Source organism: Prunus avium, chromosome 4 (genome assembly GCF_965620075.1).
Source record: "Prunus avium chromosome 4, drPruAviu1.hap1.1, whole genome shotgun sequence".
Lineage (NCBI taxonomy): Eukaryota > Viridiplantae > Streptophyta > Magnoliopsida > Rosales > Rosaceae > Prunus > Prunus avium.
In genome coordinates this window covers 17,190,533-17,207,753 of record NC_142287.1, presented here as the reverse complement: position 1 = coordinate 17,207,753, position 17,221 = coordinate 17,190,533, and the positions used below count along the sequence as shown (strand labels likewise).

The 17,221-nt window shown below is 35.4% G+C and overlaps 1 protein-coding gene across 1 annotated transcript; it reads right to left on the bottom strand.

The window, feature by feature from the left end:
- Window positions 1–10,586: 10,586 nt before the first annotated feature.
- LOC110753924 (Saccharopine dehydrogenase) lies at window positions 10,587–16,976 on the bottom strand. The gene is made up of 14 exons (XM_021954911.2): window positions 16,679–16,976; window positions 15,516–15,613; window positions 14,670–14,752; window positions 14,360–14,486; window positions 13,746–13,809; window positions 13,215–13,312; window positions 13,021–13,105; window positions 12,165–12,288; window positions 11,831–11,932; window positions 11,612–11,676; window positions 11,323–11,404; window positions 11,156–11,235; window positions 10,943–11,064; window positions 10,587–10,795 (listed from the first exon to the last, which is right to left on the bottom strand). The coding sequence occupies exons 1-13, from the start codon at window positions 16,930–16,932 to the stop codon at window positions 11,007–11,009; spliced, it is 1,320 nt and encodes a 439-aa protein (XP_021810603.1). The 5' UTR covers window positions 16,933–16,976; the 3' UTR covers window positions 10,587–10,795; window positions 10,943–11,006.
- Window positions 16,977–17,221: the final 245 nt, after the last annotated feature.

The window sequence follows — 17,221 nt, the reverse complement described above, 5'->3', positions numbered from 1 at the left end:
CGTCAAGCTGCCGGAAACATCAACACAAAACACGCAGCCGCTAGAAGAAGAACAGAGTACTACCCTCAGGATGCTTTGGGCCTAGTTCTCGCTAACTCAGAAAAAGGGGTAACGAATGCTTGATTCACCACCCTATGGCAGTCGAAGAATCAATAAGCCTAGACGAGCCTTCCGATGGAAAAAGACCCCAACAATATGATTTTTTTTTTTTTTATGATATTTACTAACCTCTTGGAACGTGTACTTGAGTGATAGTATTTACCGGGCTAATCTTGAGTGCGAAATTTAAATATGGGTCCTCACATGGTCTCACACAAAACAAAAAAAAACATGCCTTGTGATATGGTGTGGTAATCTTGTGTAGTTGGTCATCGGTTTGTTCATTAAGGTCATTTTATGAAGATTTTTTTTTTATTTCGAAAAAAGAAGTAAAAAAAAGGAACCAATGGAGCACACAAGTGTGACTCAAACCTGCACTTATAATGAAATTCAAAGTGCAAGAACCAACTTCACTAGAGCCACAATTGTTTAAATATGTTGTATGGTGACTCGTGTGTATATATATATTTCGTTCAAGGATTCCTCAAATAAACTTATTTGAGGGACACTCTTGTAAGGCCCACTCTGCATTATATATCCCTCAATGGAAGCTGTATATATATATGTAAAAAAAATTTGGGGCCCCTCCAAAACTGAGGATCATGTGCAATGACACTACTTGCACTGTGTTAGGACCGCCCCTAATGATTTAAATTATTTTGATGAAAGTTTCTTTATTTATGTATTTATTTTTTAAAGTGATTTAACTCAAAAAACAAAATTAAAAAAAGTTATAATCCTAACCCACTGTCACACCTGCATTCATCATTTGCGCTAACCTAAAAAGACAAACCCGAAGGGCTTTGGGGAAAGTTAATTCAAATTCTCTGACCCCAAAGAAAAAGCAAAGTACTAGTAATACAAAAGCAAAGTACTAGTAGCTTACCCAAAAATACAGTAACTTACCCAAAAATAATCGCATATGCATGTAAATTCGCATTGGCTATAGTAACAAAATACAGTAACTTACCCAAAAATAATCCACCTATCTAGTAATATTTTATCTTTGGATCACTAATAGGCAAATTTAATACTAACACGTTACGTCTTCTTGAAAAAGTAAATAGAAAAATAAACCTTCCAATACACATAATACTATCTTACCCCAAAATAATTACCGTATTAATTTTTAGTGTCCATGACCATGACTTACCTTTTTAAGTCCATTCTTAACTTTTCTTCTTGTTGACCACTCTCGCACACTATATAAAGGCCGACCCTTTCAAAGGGGGCTCTTCAAATTTTTTTTCATGTGTACATATTGAATGTATATGTGAGCGGTGTTGCACGGCCTTGACTACATACACCTCAGAAAAGAAAATTCCTCCCAAGTCAAAAGTTAAAACACGAGGTACAATCGCTTTAATTTTCTTTTTATATACAAGCGATATTTTACTTTAATCTAATCTAAACTACGGGAAGAAGATTCAAATTAAGGGCAGAGTGGAAAGCACATCTTCCTATAGTCAACTTGAGTAAGCTCATGTCTGCGGTAGAACAGCTTAATTAATTTCGATTACAACTTGACTATGCCTTATGCTATATGCATCTACTTGTAATGTTTCTTTCTGTTAATTAGTATGTATATCTATTATATATTAAGGTAAAGTACAAACTTTATGGATGGATAATTCTTTTTTTCTTTTTCTTTTTTTCTAATAACGCTGAAGTAAGTATATTTCATGTCAGATGTTGAAGCTAGGGAATTACCAACAAGGTAGAATGGAGGGCCATCCTCCAGTTGGCAGTAAGAACAAGGGCAAGGAAATCAAGATCGAGAGGGGCATAGAGAAGAAGCAGCAAACTAGAAGAGAAATCAAGATCAGTAGGAGGAGGAAGCATTACAAAATTAAGATGGCCAATGATGATGAGGCGGGCCCATCTAGTCGTTGTAATCCAATATTAGGGTATAAGCAACTTTTGCCACATCACCAAGAAATTGATGAGCTTGTAACTGAAAAAGAGTTTATGAACTTTTTTTCTCATCTCCTAGGTCCATGCATGGATGACTTGTCATCACTTACCAGTTCTTCAGAAGATTATCTCATATTGAAGACTCCATGAATAGGTTTAAGCTTTATTTAAACAATAATGCTATTTGTACTGGTTTTGTCTTTTATGAAACCTCATCACAATAACTATTTCTTTCTTTATTTGAGCATAACTTGATTGATTCAATTTTTTGTTTTTATTTCAATGGTGTAATTATAATTTTTTTTTAGCCAATTTTGAAAGAGGTTTTAAGTTTTAATGCCCCCAATGATAATTAAAAGATTTTTTCTTTCAAGCTAAATCAAACTTTTACCTTTTTTTACCATCTACTAATTGCTTTGTTAAATGCATCTGCAAATACGTGAAATTTTTTGTTTTGCCAAACGATAAAAATATCATTGATAAAAGCCAAAAGGCTCAAATACAATACTATCTACACATGAAATCAATCACTTGAATCTATACTTAGACCCAATACAAGTTTCAATGGGATACAAAAGGTAATCATGAATATGGTACTCCCCCAATAACAGCCCTAAGGGCTCGAATCTAGCAACAAACCAAAGTCGCTAGAGTAAAGCCAAGTGAAATACGTGAAATCTTAAGTAGTATAGTTTTCTTTTTGGAAAAAATCATAATGTTTTATGAGTTAAGTTCCTTAACAATGTGAAAAGAACTTGGGAGAAGCTTCCAAGTAACCCTAACTCTATATACAAGAGTCTAATGAGAAGAAAAACACACTCTAGTAAATTAAGTCATCTTTCACTCTGTTCATCTCTTTGTATTAGCACGCTCGTAAAATTTCTTTCTTTTAATTTATCTCACCCATCGTTCATTATGCTCGCATTAGAATTTAGGATCTATTTCTTATTCATAAATCTGAAATGTGATTTTTTTTTTTTCTTTTGTTGAATGTTGATGTTTCGGTCAATCCGAATGCACAACGCATGCTTTGACAGTTCGAATGAAAATTGATATTACCAGCATGAGTTACTATGCTTAACATACAAACAACTCTTATTACAGGTTTAAATAGTTTGGATTAACAATATATAGGTTTGACAATAAGCCCATTTTAGGATAAATTCCTGAATTATTGGTCTTAGTCTCAAGACTTCATGACCTAATTAGTTATTCCGCATTCTAGGATATAATTGGGACTATTATGACTAAGTGACCACAAAAATGAATTTACTCTAGAAAGAAGCTCGTGCATATGGTAGAAGATATAGCAAATTTGCTTGAGGGATTCGCAAAAGAAAAGAAAATAAGTAAGAACCTTTTGTTATGAAAGCATTCTTACATGCCCGCCACTCTAAATAATACCATAAGTATGGCCTAACAAAAAGAAAAACAATAAACAATTAAGAAAATTGACCCTATTCATGCAGCAATTGTGGCGGAATTTCTGATGAACTTGATTGTGATGGCAAAGTGAAATTCAAAATGTCGATGAAATCCTTGCTGCCCTAGTTGTAATAATATTAAGAGATATTTAGTTATATGCTCATTCTTAGCACTAATGATATAGATAAATCTTACACCATTTAATTTCTATAAATAAACCCAAACAAACCCAAAAAATGACAATTAGCCCTATTGAATTTAAGTTTGATTATTAAATTACTTTGATGCCCTATTGAGTGCTTTGGGTTTTTTTAATGAAGTTTTGAGGTTGGGCTTGTTTTAAGAAATCAATGGCAATTTTATAAGTTATAATATTAAGTCATGATAAGAATATTAATTTCAATTGTCCTCTCGTCTTTGCAAATCTCTTGGAAAATTGGGAGACGTCCTTGAGCCTACGAGTTGAGGAAGACCCCTTCAGTTGCTTCGCCTCCTGGCAAAACTTGCCATATCTCTTTATCTTTGGCCTTCTTGGTTTTCTGCTTCTCCTTGCTTTTCTCCATCTTGATTTCCTTGCCCTTGTCTAGCTAATTGATTCTCTCCTAACTTCAACACATATATTCCATGTAATATTATAGTTGTTGGTACCATGACTAACTGAGCAATTAGCTAGGCAAGATCAACCACGTTCCATGCTTTGAAAGGTCATCACCTTAGCCAAAGAAGCCTTACCATAAGTCACAACTAGGGGCAATGTCAAGAGTCCCACATTAGAAGACTACAAGAGATGGAGACTCCCTTTCACCTATAAAAGAAGACCACTCTCCACTCAGAAAAGGGGTCTTGGGTCTTAGGTCTTGACCCTTGGGCCTTGGACTCTTGGGCTTTGTACCTTAGGCCTTGGGCCTTCTTCCCTTTATCTTTGGGTCTAATCCCCTTGTACAAATGTAAACAAACATTATCATAATGAGAACATCCTTCTCTGTTTGGGCGTAGCTCATCATTCGGGTGAACCATGTATATATTGTCTTCTACATGCTTATTTACTTTACTCACTACTACAAAAAATGAAATAGACGACGGGGATCCACCGTCATTGTAATGCTTTGAAATCCGTCGTTAAATCGACCACCGTCTATTTGGATGTCAAACTACGACGGCTTTTCACCGTCGTTGTTTATCTGTAAAGACGACGGTTTTTAAAGAAAATCGTCGTTGTTTAAAGGTAAAGATCGTTAATTATAGGATGAAAGACGACAGTTTTAAAAACTGTCGTGTATTGTATGTAAAGATGACGGTTTTTTATGAAAACTATCATCTTTACATACAATAGACGACCATTTTTTTAAAAAAACAGTCATCTTTACTTCACAATAGACGACCCTTTTTTAAAAAAACCGTCATCTTTACATATAATAGACGACCCTTTAAAAAAAACGTCATCTTTACCTATAATAGACGACCTTTTTTATAAAAATCGTCGTTAATTATCTGTAAAGATCATGATTTATTATAAAAACCGTCGTCTAATATGTTCCCAAATTGCTACATTTTAGTTCTTTTTGATTTCCTATGATGCTATACAACGATTTTAACTAGAAAACCAACCATAATGCTTTATTAATGAATATATACACTCAAAAATAGTTTCTTTCATAAAACTTGAAGATTCAATAGTTATTACATAGTTAACCAATCTTTATTCTACAACAAACATAATTCCTAACAAGACCTACGTACTCCTAATCCAAGCCTTCCTCATCCAAACATACAAATGATGCACAACTGAAGTCTCCTCCATCATCCCTGTAAATAAATCAAAATGACAAAGAGAGAAAAAAAAAAGCTAAGATTATAAACATAAAAAATTAGGTGGAAGAGAAATTTTACCATTGGACCATATTTCCATAGAAAACTTGTAAAATGAGCATAAAAAAGACCATCGAGACCTGCAAAAGAAAAAATTTATAAATAAAATGATAGTGAAACGAGAAGGTAACAAATTTTCAACAACAAAAAAACATACGACTCACATAGAAAACCTGCAAAAGAAAAAGTTATAAATCTGCAAGCTTCCTCCTCATCTCCTGATAATAAAATCAGAAAATCTAAAAAGAAACCAAAAATATAAATAAAAAAATTATGTAAACAAACCAGACAAATCAAGAGAGACAGAAAATTTGAAATCAGGGAGACAAAGAACATACTAGAAACGCAAATAGGCTAATCCAGAATTCACTAGCAAGATATAGAAGGGTATTGAGAGATTAGGTGACTTTCAAATCAAACCTTTCGACCAGCTTTGATTCTCAAATACAGAACCTCCCTCTACATCTTATGGATCTGCGAAAATCTCTTAACTCTTTCATTGATATCGATTTTTTGATGATTTTGTAGAGAGTTTCATGAGGGTGTTTTAGAGAGTGCAGGAGGGTTTCAAGGAGGGAGAGATAAGGTTTTCAGTGACGGGGGAAAATCTGAAAATTTGTCGAGCGCGAATTCACTTAAGTAGCCTTTTTTTAGCGTGTTTTAAAAGACGACGCTTGTTAATGAGAGATAAGGTTTTCAAAGACGGGTGAAAATTTGAAAATTTGTCGAGCGCGAATTCACTTAAGCGGCCATTTTTTAGCGTGTTTTAAAAGACGACGCTTTTTTAAAAAAAAACCGTCATCTTTACATATAATAGACGACCCTTTTTTAAAAAAAAAAAACCGTCGTCTTTACATATAATAGACGACGGTTTTTTTATAAAAAGCGTCATCTTTACATATAATAGACGACCCTTTTTTACAAAAACCATCATCTTTACTTCACAATAGACGACCCTTTTTTTACAAAAAAGCGTCATCTTTACATATAATAGACGACCCTTTTTTAAAAAAAACCGTCATCTTTACTTCACAATAGACGACCCTTTTTTACAAAAAAGCGTCATCTTTACATATAATAGACGACCCTTTTTTAAAAAAAACCGTCATCTTTACTTCATAATAGACGACCCTTTTTTAAAAAAAACCGTCATCTTTACATATAATAGACGACAGTTTTTTCAAAACAACCATGTCTTTACCAAAAAAAAGGACACTTGATTTTTAAAAGACGACGCTTGTCATATCTACTGTCATCGTTTTTTGGTCATATTTTAACTCTGAAGAAAACCTTTTTAATAAGACAACGCTTTTTTATTTGTGTGCGTCGTTATAAAAAAAATATTCAATAGTACCTCCGTTTTTTAGTTGTTTAAGTCACTTATCCACGACGGTTTTTTTGTTACCGTCGTCTTTTTAAACACAACGACGGTTTTTTCTTCTACCGTCGTCTTTTTCTGGTCGTCTTTTTCACTTTTTGTAGTAGTGACTTACTCTGAATGTCACTGACTGGCGAAGGCAATAACCTACCGAAGGCACATACACATGCTGAAGGCACACGTCTTCACACATTATTCACCACTCCACATCTATCTAAGTTGACCCTCCCAAAAAGAGTGTAAACAATAGTTACATTATTCAGCATTATTAGAATTAAAAAACTTGAAATAACATTTATGAACTTCTATGTTAGCCACGCAGTGTTGAGATTATACAACCGATGATATTTTTCTGGCCATATATATAATTAAAATAGATTTTTTTATAATCATAATATAATTAAAATAGATTGATGCAAGTTTACATGTATGCATAAATATATCATAATTACGTAGACATATAAACGTATGTATTTTTACCTTGTAAAGCACAGCAAAACCTTGCACTATTTACCAAGAAACAAAGAAAGGCTACAGCTTTTTATTTGTAGATGTGGTTATGAGGAGGGTTTTTCACTTGTATGGAAGACAAAGAAAGTAATTACACAGAGGATGGGAGTGGACTTAAAGCAAGGTAAGTTTTGGGCAAGTCAACCATGAGTCAAAACGTGCACTCCAAATATTATTATGTATACTAGCCTCTCCGCAAGCGCTTCCGCGCCTTCGAGAGGCTTTTTTAAAAAAAGATTTAAATTTATTTCATAATTAAAAAAGATAATGAGTAGTTGTTTTCCGTAAATATAGGATCCATTATCTAAATTTTCTTTTAATTTTAATTTTCTTAATATGAAAAGTGTGAATTTACCATAATATTCTCATTTAATTAATAATTTCAATTCTTAATGTTTGCATTAACCAAGGGCATTTTTTGGTAGTTTGAATGTTTTACCATTCTGTGCCTTTTGCTTTATATATATATATTTCATGATGAGAGTCGTATAAAAACGGTGGGTCTATTTCAATTTTTGTAGTAGTGATACTAATTTTATTATTCTGGCTAATTAGCCTATTCGGAAAATCATAAACTATTCGGTATTGGAAATAAAAGATGAACATCATTAGATAGAGAAATGGGTGGGTTTTGGGTAAGTTAACATTCTATTATTAGAATGTGAATAATGTGAATAAACTTTGCCTTGTTTTTTTTATTTTTGGGAAATTGTTTTTGGGTAAGTTAATATTGTCTTACACTCGAATAGTAATGTGAATAAACTTTGCCTTTTTCTTTATCTCTGGGAAATTGTTTTTGAGTAAGTTAATTTTGTCTATTACTTAAATGTGAATAATGTGGATAAACTTTGCCTTTTAAAAAAAAAAAACTGTTTGGGGTAAGTTCAAATCTTTACTTTTTAATATTTTGCCCAGTTCTTTGTGGCATGTTTTTGTTAGGCATTTTAATCTTCTTAATAAAAATTAGTTTTGTTCAGTTATTTGTTCCTTTATGATTAGTTTATGATCCCGAAATTTCAAGGTCGGCCCTTTGAGTTGGGTGCTCATTTTGAAGAATTTGAAATTAATTCATCCAACATAAACCCTAATTGACAGGACTCGTCCTGAACTCCTCGGAACCTGGGATGAATCCTGTGGTATTTCCGACATCATACTGATGTCGGGCCTACTTACTAAAGAAATAAGATTTTCTATTGAAATTTCGGCAGAGTCTCTCCTGAAAAACGGACATTCCCAAAAATTTTAAACCTGTCAAATAAACATTTAATAACACCAACCGGCAGCATGCACAAGACAATATCATGTAGTTTACATCTATGGCCTTCGGCCTTACAATCAAACCCTAACATGGGCCACACCAGAGCAATCTAAGAGTTTCAGTTTACAAACGAGAACATAAAGTTCAACAAGAATAAAACAAGGAAAAGTCATCCTACAAGAGACTAAGCTCTGAAGTTAGGATCTCGACTCGGCCGCTCGATACGAGTCTATCTACTGTTAGGGGGCACAAAACAGAAAAGTGTGGGTGGACAAAAACAAAGTTTGGTTATATTTGAAAACAACACTAACCCCACCGTTTGGAAAATAATGCTAAAAATATGCAATTGATATTATCCCTACATAATCATTGTGAAATCAAAGTATTCTCACTTCCCCGATATCATATAGTAATAACCAAGTCATATCTTTGACTTCAACCTAACTCCTTCCCAAATCATAGGATTATGAAACGGAATATAATCGATAAAAATAATGCTATTTTAAAACCAAGCCCACTCACAAGTAGTCCCACGCTACTTGACCCTGAGAGGGTCCCGCCTGCTGAGTACGAGTAGCCGGAGTACCTATTTCAGGATACGAGAGCGAGATTAATATAAAATACTTCAATCGAGCACTTTAAAATAACTTCCTAATTTCCTGGGAATCAAGTGTGTGTGTGTGTATATCGAGCGAGACATTCCTAAGGTCCAACTACGTGGTTTGAATGACGAAATAGTCTCAGAAGACGCTCGGTCAACCGAGTGGTCAAACTTCCCAAATTTGATCAACCGGGGCCACGACCTCTGATTTCTGATCCAAAAGTTCCTATAGGTTCAACAAGATTTATTAACCACGTTCTGTAAGTTTGGTTCAAATCGAATGGTCGGATCGCTCATGATCACACGATCAGACGGTTATCGATTTACGCAAACTTTAAGTCATTGAATCGGAGCATCCGGGGCTCTGATTCACGATCCGCGAATTCTTACACGATCCTAGAGATGCCTAGATCAACATATTTGAAATTGGAGTCGATCCAACGATCCGAACATATTGAACCATGTTAACGCCTAATATGCGTAATCCAATCGATAGTAAAATGATAACCAAATTCAAATCCGAGCACACCGTCGTGCTTGGGATGACATGGGGATCATTTTAGGACCAAATGGGTCACCCAAACAGTACCCGCGCACCTCTACACGCGCTGGCAGGGGGTGTGTGCCTAGAGAAATTCCGGTGATCGGAAAATCTCCAAACCGCCGATTAAGACTTATACCTACATGATCATGACAATGAGTGGAGCAACTTTTGTTCTTAGACCATGGCCAAAAAGTGAACGGAACTTGCCGAAAATCGGCCAAACTTTAAGTGATAATTTGAGTTTCAAAACGCAGAAATTGATCCTAAACAACCTAATCATTAGCTAGAACACATTGAGAGGATGAAAAAACATACCTAGATCGAAGAAATTAGCGGTCGGAATCGCTGGAACGAGTTCCGGGAAGTTTTGAGAAAAACCGGCCAAATGTTCACTTTTTCGGCGAAAGGAGCGGAGGATTGTGGCAGCTGAGGGGTGGGGTAGGAAGAGGGAGCAGAGCCGGTCACTTTGGTACGAGTCCCGTGGCCGGGGGTGGGCTGTGGCAGCGGCGGGAAGCCAAAACCCACCGGCTATTACTGTTTTGGGGGAGGGTGTGTCGTGCGAAGAATCGGGAGAGAGAGAGAAGAAATTTCAGATTTTTAAAAACCCTGTTCGAAATATTTACAATTTTGCCACTATGCTTCCTTTAATCGTAACTTTTCCGTTTCAACTTCGATTTGAGCCCACTATGTGTCTACGGACTCATCTTGACGTGATCTATGTCATGGTGCCATTCATTTCCCCAAAATTCTTCTGGATTAAAAAGTGACCAAAATAACCCTATCCCCGATGACAAAATTGTAAATTCATAATTTAAATAAATTAAATAATTTATCTAAGCAATAAAATTAGGGTCGGGGCATTACACTAATTAAGGCAGAATCACCATTTTTTAACTCTGAAAATATGGGGTTGTCGTCTTTTTTGTTGATCTCTGAATTGAAAATTAGAGCGGCTATATTCTCATCCTCCATATGACATGTATAAAAGTTCTTCACAGCATTAAAATGAGTATATAGGATGGCATTAGATGTAAATTATAATCCACTTGTTTCATTTACTAAAGAATACCACGTATGTAGAGGGCGGAAAAGATTCACATTTCTCTCCAAAATTTGTTTAAAGTAATGACCCAATAGATTTCTGGTCCTGCAAGATAGGGAAGCCTCACAACTGCAACAAATAAAAACATTCGCCACCTGAAAAAAAAAAAAAAAACGATTAATATTTGACAATGGCTAAAAAAACTAAATAAGCAGTACGACCCTATCAGTATATATTTCTTATCTAATGCTTGAAAACTTGTGTCATAATTGGAGTAAAAAAGATGGTGCCACCCGCTATACCTCTGCAACATGATGAACAAGCTGAAGACGAATTTGAACTTTTAGATTGACTTCTGTGTGAGTATTACACGTATATTCCCAACCCTAACTCTTTTGGATTTGTTTCCACCATCCATGATGGCCTGTTTGAGGACCAATAAAATATTAAGAAAGAAATGGAATAGTCAATACAAATAATCTATAAGAAAGAGAATAAGGGACCAGAAATTTTACTTGTTCATTACAAAATTGAATGTTCCTTGTGCAGCACGTTCGAGAAGGAGTTTTCTTGCCTCGATTGCAACGCCTTCAGTCTATACAGAGAGAATTTGATAAGAGGCTTATTGCATCAATGGGCAGCTTTTAGGTTTCTAAACTACGTACTCAGCCCTTGTACATACCTCCTCTGGAAACCAAACCCCAGGCTTTGTGCTTCCCTCAAGAATTGCCAGAACAAATGCAGCTGTTGCATTTCCAACTGATCTGCAACACAAATTCTATTTCAGTCACATCTCATTCAAATCCTCCAGTACGTACTTTCACATACATATGTCCACACCACAAATATCACATTCGATATCAACCTTGTAACATTTTACAGACATTTAAAAGAAAAGGGAATCAGGGTGTCCGTGATTGATTTTGGAAGGAAAAATAAACGAATAGGCCTCTGGATAACTTAAAACTTACACGGAGAGTCTCTTGTGACTGAATATGCCAACTGTATTGCGCCCGTCAGAGCACTCCAAATCAACCTGCCGCCCCACCAAAAAGAAAAAGAATGAAGTGAAGTGAATTGCGATGACAAAGACGTTGTGAATTATTATTCTTTCCCTCATGTACTAGTAAAAAAGTTTAACAAGAAGTTGAAATAACTGAAGACTTGATTCTGTGTTTATATCCTCTCACCCTCATTGATACACGCTCTCCAGCAATACCATCAACTCGTCGGACTACGGGGTCAAACAGGTCAACCATCTGTTGGACTTTGCTTCTGTCTCTCAACAGCTCCTGAAAAGTTTATACGGGCTAACAGTTAGTTACTCAAAATTAATGTGGGTCATTTTGGTGAGAATTTGTTTCGTAATCCTCACTAATCCCTTTGAAATGCAGAATATTGGCAATAGTCAATCAAATCTCATCTCATTTCTTATAATAAGGGTGAAAATCTAAATGCTAAGGCTAGAATTACAATTCTAGATTATCAGAGGGGATGCATGAAATCCCAAATGTCATAGCGTACTGCTGGAAGAAGACTAGTCATGGCTGCCATTCCCCAATTCCAAAAGAAGGGTGAAGTTCCAAATCGAGCACTGACAGTAGGTACTCCTAGGACCTCATGAGTACTTCTTACCTCTGGCAAATTCCTGAAAATAAGATTAGGTTTAGTACAACCCTTGTATTATAGCAGTTTCATACTTTATTAACTGAGCGGATAGACAGAAACCAACTGGTTCATCTAAATGGAAATCATTAAGCTTCAAAAGAAGGAAAATAAGTCCCGATCAGACTTTTGGGAGTTGATTAAAGGATGCAAAAGCATCTCGAGGACAAACTACTATGCAATCTAAGAGTTATTCTGCAATCTATCAAGTACTGCATGGCCAGTAACCCCTCGTGGACATAATTGACAAACTCAACCTAGCTATGAGAAAACTTATGAGACCATTATGGTACATAAAACTTATATTTGTCTCCCCTTCTTGCAAGGACAAGAAAATAAAATTGAAACAAAACTTCAGGTGAAACTTCTTCGATCGTGTTAATTATCTTTAGTGCAATTCCAGTATAGGGCTGTAAAACATGGTGACTGAAATATTACAATGTCAACAAGAAAGAACATAACTAGAAAAAAAATTAGAAATTATACCAAAATATTTGATTGACAAGTTTCTAATGGGGTTGCCCTTTCAGAAAATGTTTATGGGGGGAATTGTATACAACTGCATGAGACTTGTTGGGAACTTGGCATCATCTACATAATGACCCAATTGGTGGTAGCCATAATGGTATTACAGGTTTGATTTGTATATAATTTATTGATCATATGACTTGGTGACTTCAAACTCATGCATAAAATTGTAGCTTACAGAACTTACAACAGATAAACATCTTTCTTTCCAATTCCTTTTCCAAAGTCAATCGTCAGCATTCCACTATATGGCTTTAGTTTGATCTTTTCTCCTGGTTGAGTAGCCCATTATTGGTGTTAGGCATGATATACGGAATTCAGGAGTCATCAAACACAATAGAAAAGGAGAAGAAGAAATTCTAGAACAGCGTTGAAACTAACCTTTATTAAATGCAACAACCTCCTCTCCGAGAAGCAAAAAACTAGTGGCTAAGATAGTTGGACCAGCCCCGCCAGTGCCCGCTGTGTAGTAGTAGAATCTGATGAGAAGATATTTGCAGATATTTGTTAGGCATAGAATTCATGAAGACCCCATAGAGAAAAAGCACAAACATGCCATGTTATATGCGACTATGCATAAGATTGAATACGTTATCTCAATCAAGAAGCATTTCGAAATATCCCAAACATCCAATTTCAAGTTTGCTCAAATTTGAATAACAATAAAAAGACATGGAATGCGACTGGGGAAGACATTGACCACAGAGCTTGGGAAATGGGGCCAAAAAACGGTTTATTTCGAATTAATATGAAAGATAATTTTAGTAGAAGATACCATTCAATGACAAAGAATCTCAACCAGAAGAAAGTCCAATTTGATGCCAACTGATTGGAGAAATACTGTAAATGTAAGTTTAAAACAATAAAAATTAAACAATTCTTGGACTTAAAAAAGGTAATGGGAATTGCTACCTTAGCCTTTCTGGTTTGCCTTTGCTTTCACTTCTTGCCGCACGAACTAGTTCTGCAGCCATCACTGTCATTATAACAGTAGGAGTCAGTATCTAGGAGACAAGGAATAGTAGATATGACCCCTTTTCACTTTCACACAAGAATACCATCTGACGACACATCTAATTTATGAGTATTTCTATGATCTTCCATTGGTGTGTTTACAAAAAATTTGGTATGTTAACTGTGGACAAGAGTCCTTGAGATAATCCAAACCTCACATAGACAAACTCAAAAGTTAGGTTATTACGTTAGGAGGTTTAGTTGTTAAATTATACATGTAAGGTACATCTCATCTGAATTCAAAAAACCCGCTACTTGGAGTATCTCAGCCCAGGCTTTTTAGGTCTATCTAGATCCCGAGAGTAACAAATCTTAGCTACGGACCCAAATAAAAAGGAGCTTGGTACTTGAGATTATTATTCACTTGCATTTTATTTCAAAGAAATTTATCTTTGAAATATTATCTGGGACAAACAACTCCTTTTGTTTCATTTTAAACACAGTTCAAATATATGCACAAGCAAGTGTACCAAACTTTGTGGACTACAGAACAAAATGTGCTGATGATACACCATTGCTCACTCCAGGATAAATTCCACCAGTTGTTATAGCCGGAACATTTGCAGCTAGTGCTCTACTGTTGAAAGATTTTGCACGCAGTGAGTAGGCTGTATCATCACAAACATCAACATAGGCTGTCTGTGGAGAGAAGAAACACATTACCAAAGTCATACATTTATAGTAAATTTAAGATCTATTTTCCAACATAAACACGCACACACACAAACGAAACAAACATATGTCACTTAAAATTAAAAACACACAAAAAATTTCTTTTCTTGCGGGGGGGAGACAATCTGTGGCCATAGTAACATTCCTCACCTTTGTCTGTAAGGCAGCTTCCAATACAGTACACTTCTCTGCTTGTTGGAATGGCCCTGCAGCATGAACTACGAGATCCACATCTGCAGAGAGAAGTCGCTTAAAAACAAATTTGATAATCACTGTTATGAAACTAAGACCACAAAATACTACATGGACATAAATTATGATCTCTATTATATGCAGTGTTCTCCCAAATGTGATATTGTAACAGAAATATATGAAATCCCAGACACAAGGGCATATTTGTTCAGTAAATATTGGTTAAGTGAAAAGCATAGAATAGAATATGGAAAACTCTAGAGATAAATGATGTTTCTCTTTGTCCCAACATTTCTTTTTCTTTTGGCCGCTTGTCCCAACATTCATGCTCAATGCTTTCATAGTTCTCAAACCAAAAAGCAGAACAACATAACAAAAAAAGTTACATAGGTCAAGCATAAATAGGCAAGAAATTACAATTTTTGCCCCTTTATTCTTTTTTCTTTAACCTAGGTGCAGAGATAGGTGCTTGTGATACATGGACTACAGAAGACTACCCAAAATTTTGCAAACGAAAATGGATTCAGTTATTCTTAAATTATAAAGAGCTAAATTTCATTGGTACTCTTGGTTCATACCAGGAGTACAAAGAAGACAATAAAATTCTAAAGAAATACTTAGAGTAACTCAAAATGAGAATGTATACACCTTTCTTATGGTTAATATTCCCTAAATAATGGGTAAAGAATCAGCCAAGTACAATACTGATACTTATTTGGTGAAACCATTCAATACCCCAGTATGGGAAGCCAACTGAAATTAAATCATGGTATCATGGAAAAAGAACTTAGAAGAATCATTCACCTTTCAGAGCTGCTTCCAATGATTTTACATTGTCAATATTTACTTCAGAGAACTCTGAGTTTCCCCCAAGTGTAGCCACCATATTAGCTCCTTTTTCCCTGTGATAGAATCATAATTCCAGAAATGTAGCATCTCAAATTGCCAGCATTCGTAATCAGATTTGACCAACGAGATGTGAAAAAGTAACACATTTTCAAGAGTGTATTTTACCAGAAGATTAATATTGTTTAACTTTATGTCATCTAGCAATTGATCACTGATATTTACTTCTTGTGGACCACTAGAATTTGACATGCTCTGGTTCTCGACACTTGACTAAAAGTTGTTAGTCCAATCTGGTCTAGATGAGACAATGTGGAACAGGCAAAAGAAGCCCTTTTATTCTTTGAGCAATTATTAATGTTGCGCAGTGGATTTTAGCGAGGTGTGATGGATGGCAGATAAAAATGGCCATTCTCAGAGATCTTTCTTGAAATATATGCAAGTTGTAGATACTTCCCTTATCAAGTTATCTAATTTTTACAAAGAATATCAATCCAAGATGAACTTCTTCCAAGGTGTTCTTATTATTATCTTTGTCCTCTATATGCCATTGTATTTCTAGTTTTACTTCTAGTTATATCAAAACTCATAAATTGTTACAACTAAATAACTGAATCCTGTCATCATTGCCATTACATTGATTTCAACAATTCTAAATTTCACCTATTTTTACCAGCCAATAGATAACATCTTCTCAGGGAGATAAAAATACCAAGAAATTACAGGGCCAGTACCATTACCTCAAATTTATAAAGAAAATTACCTCATACCCAACTGAATAAGTCATAAAACTAAACACACACACACATATATATATATTTTTTTGGGTCTGTGTTGTGGTGCAACTTAGAAAATTCTAAAGCTAATATTTGTTTGCTTGATGAGAAAATGAGGGAAAAGAAGTTACAAGTTCCCATCAACACGTTTTATTACAAATTTCTATCTGGTATTGGAAAAAAAATCAAGTGGTTCTGCTAAAGATACTAATTTTAAACCATTATGTTTTTTCAAACAATTATCATTTTATTTTCTCCATCATGTTTTCTCGAAAACCAAACAAATATGAGACTGTAAGAGAGAGAACTGGGTTCTTTGTTGGGCATAATGGTAAATTTGATTACCTGTTTCGACCGCCAACGAGAATTTGGAGGTCGGGGCAGAGCTTGGAGAGGGCAATGGCAGTGGACCCTCCGACCCGACCCGTTCCGCCGAGAACCAGCACCCGCGAGTTTCGGGTCTTCTCAGGGAGCTGAACCCTGCTCCCAATTTGGGCCTCTGCAGAACTACTACTAGGAGAAGAAGTGACCGCAGCAGTGACATTACAAAGGCTCACTCTGCTCTTCAAATGCATATACACTGAAGAAGCTCCCGCCATTGTTCTCTCTGTACTCTATCACAACTCTCAAAACCCCCCTCACTCTGGCCTATCCTATCAGTTTTTATCGTTGGTGATGACGTGGCACTTTGTGTGCCTAATAATCTTAATTTGGTTTTTTTCATTGATATTAAAGTAGTTCTCTCCATTTTATTACTCATGTGAATGCGAATTATATATATATATATATACAGAAATTCTCTTATGCAGACATCCGAACGTTATTATCGTGCGGACGCTATGTATTTTGGTTACATTGGGAGGAAAGAAACTCTTTGGAGTTTCGAAC

Excerpts from the sequence above, each read along its gene's own strand:
- LOC110753924 (XM_021954911.2), bottom strand. The coding sequence starts at position 16,932 with ATGGCGGGAGCTTCTTCAGTGTATATGCATTTGAAGAGCAGAGTGAGC. Across the intron at positions 15,614-16,678 it reads CTCGTTGGCGGTCGAAACAG|GGAAAAAGGAGCTAATATGG; the intron begins GTAATCAAATTT and ends ATTCTATCACAG. Across the intron at positions 11,236-11,322 it reads GGGTTTGGTTTCCAGAGGAG|ACTGAAGGCGTTGCAATCGA; the intron begins GTATGTACAAGG and ends CTCTCTGTATAG.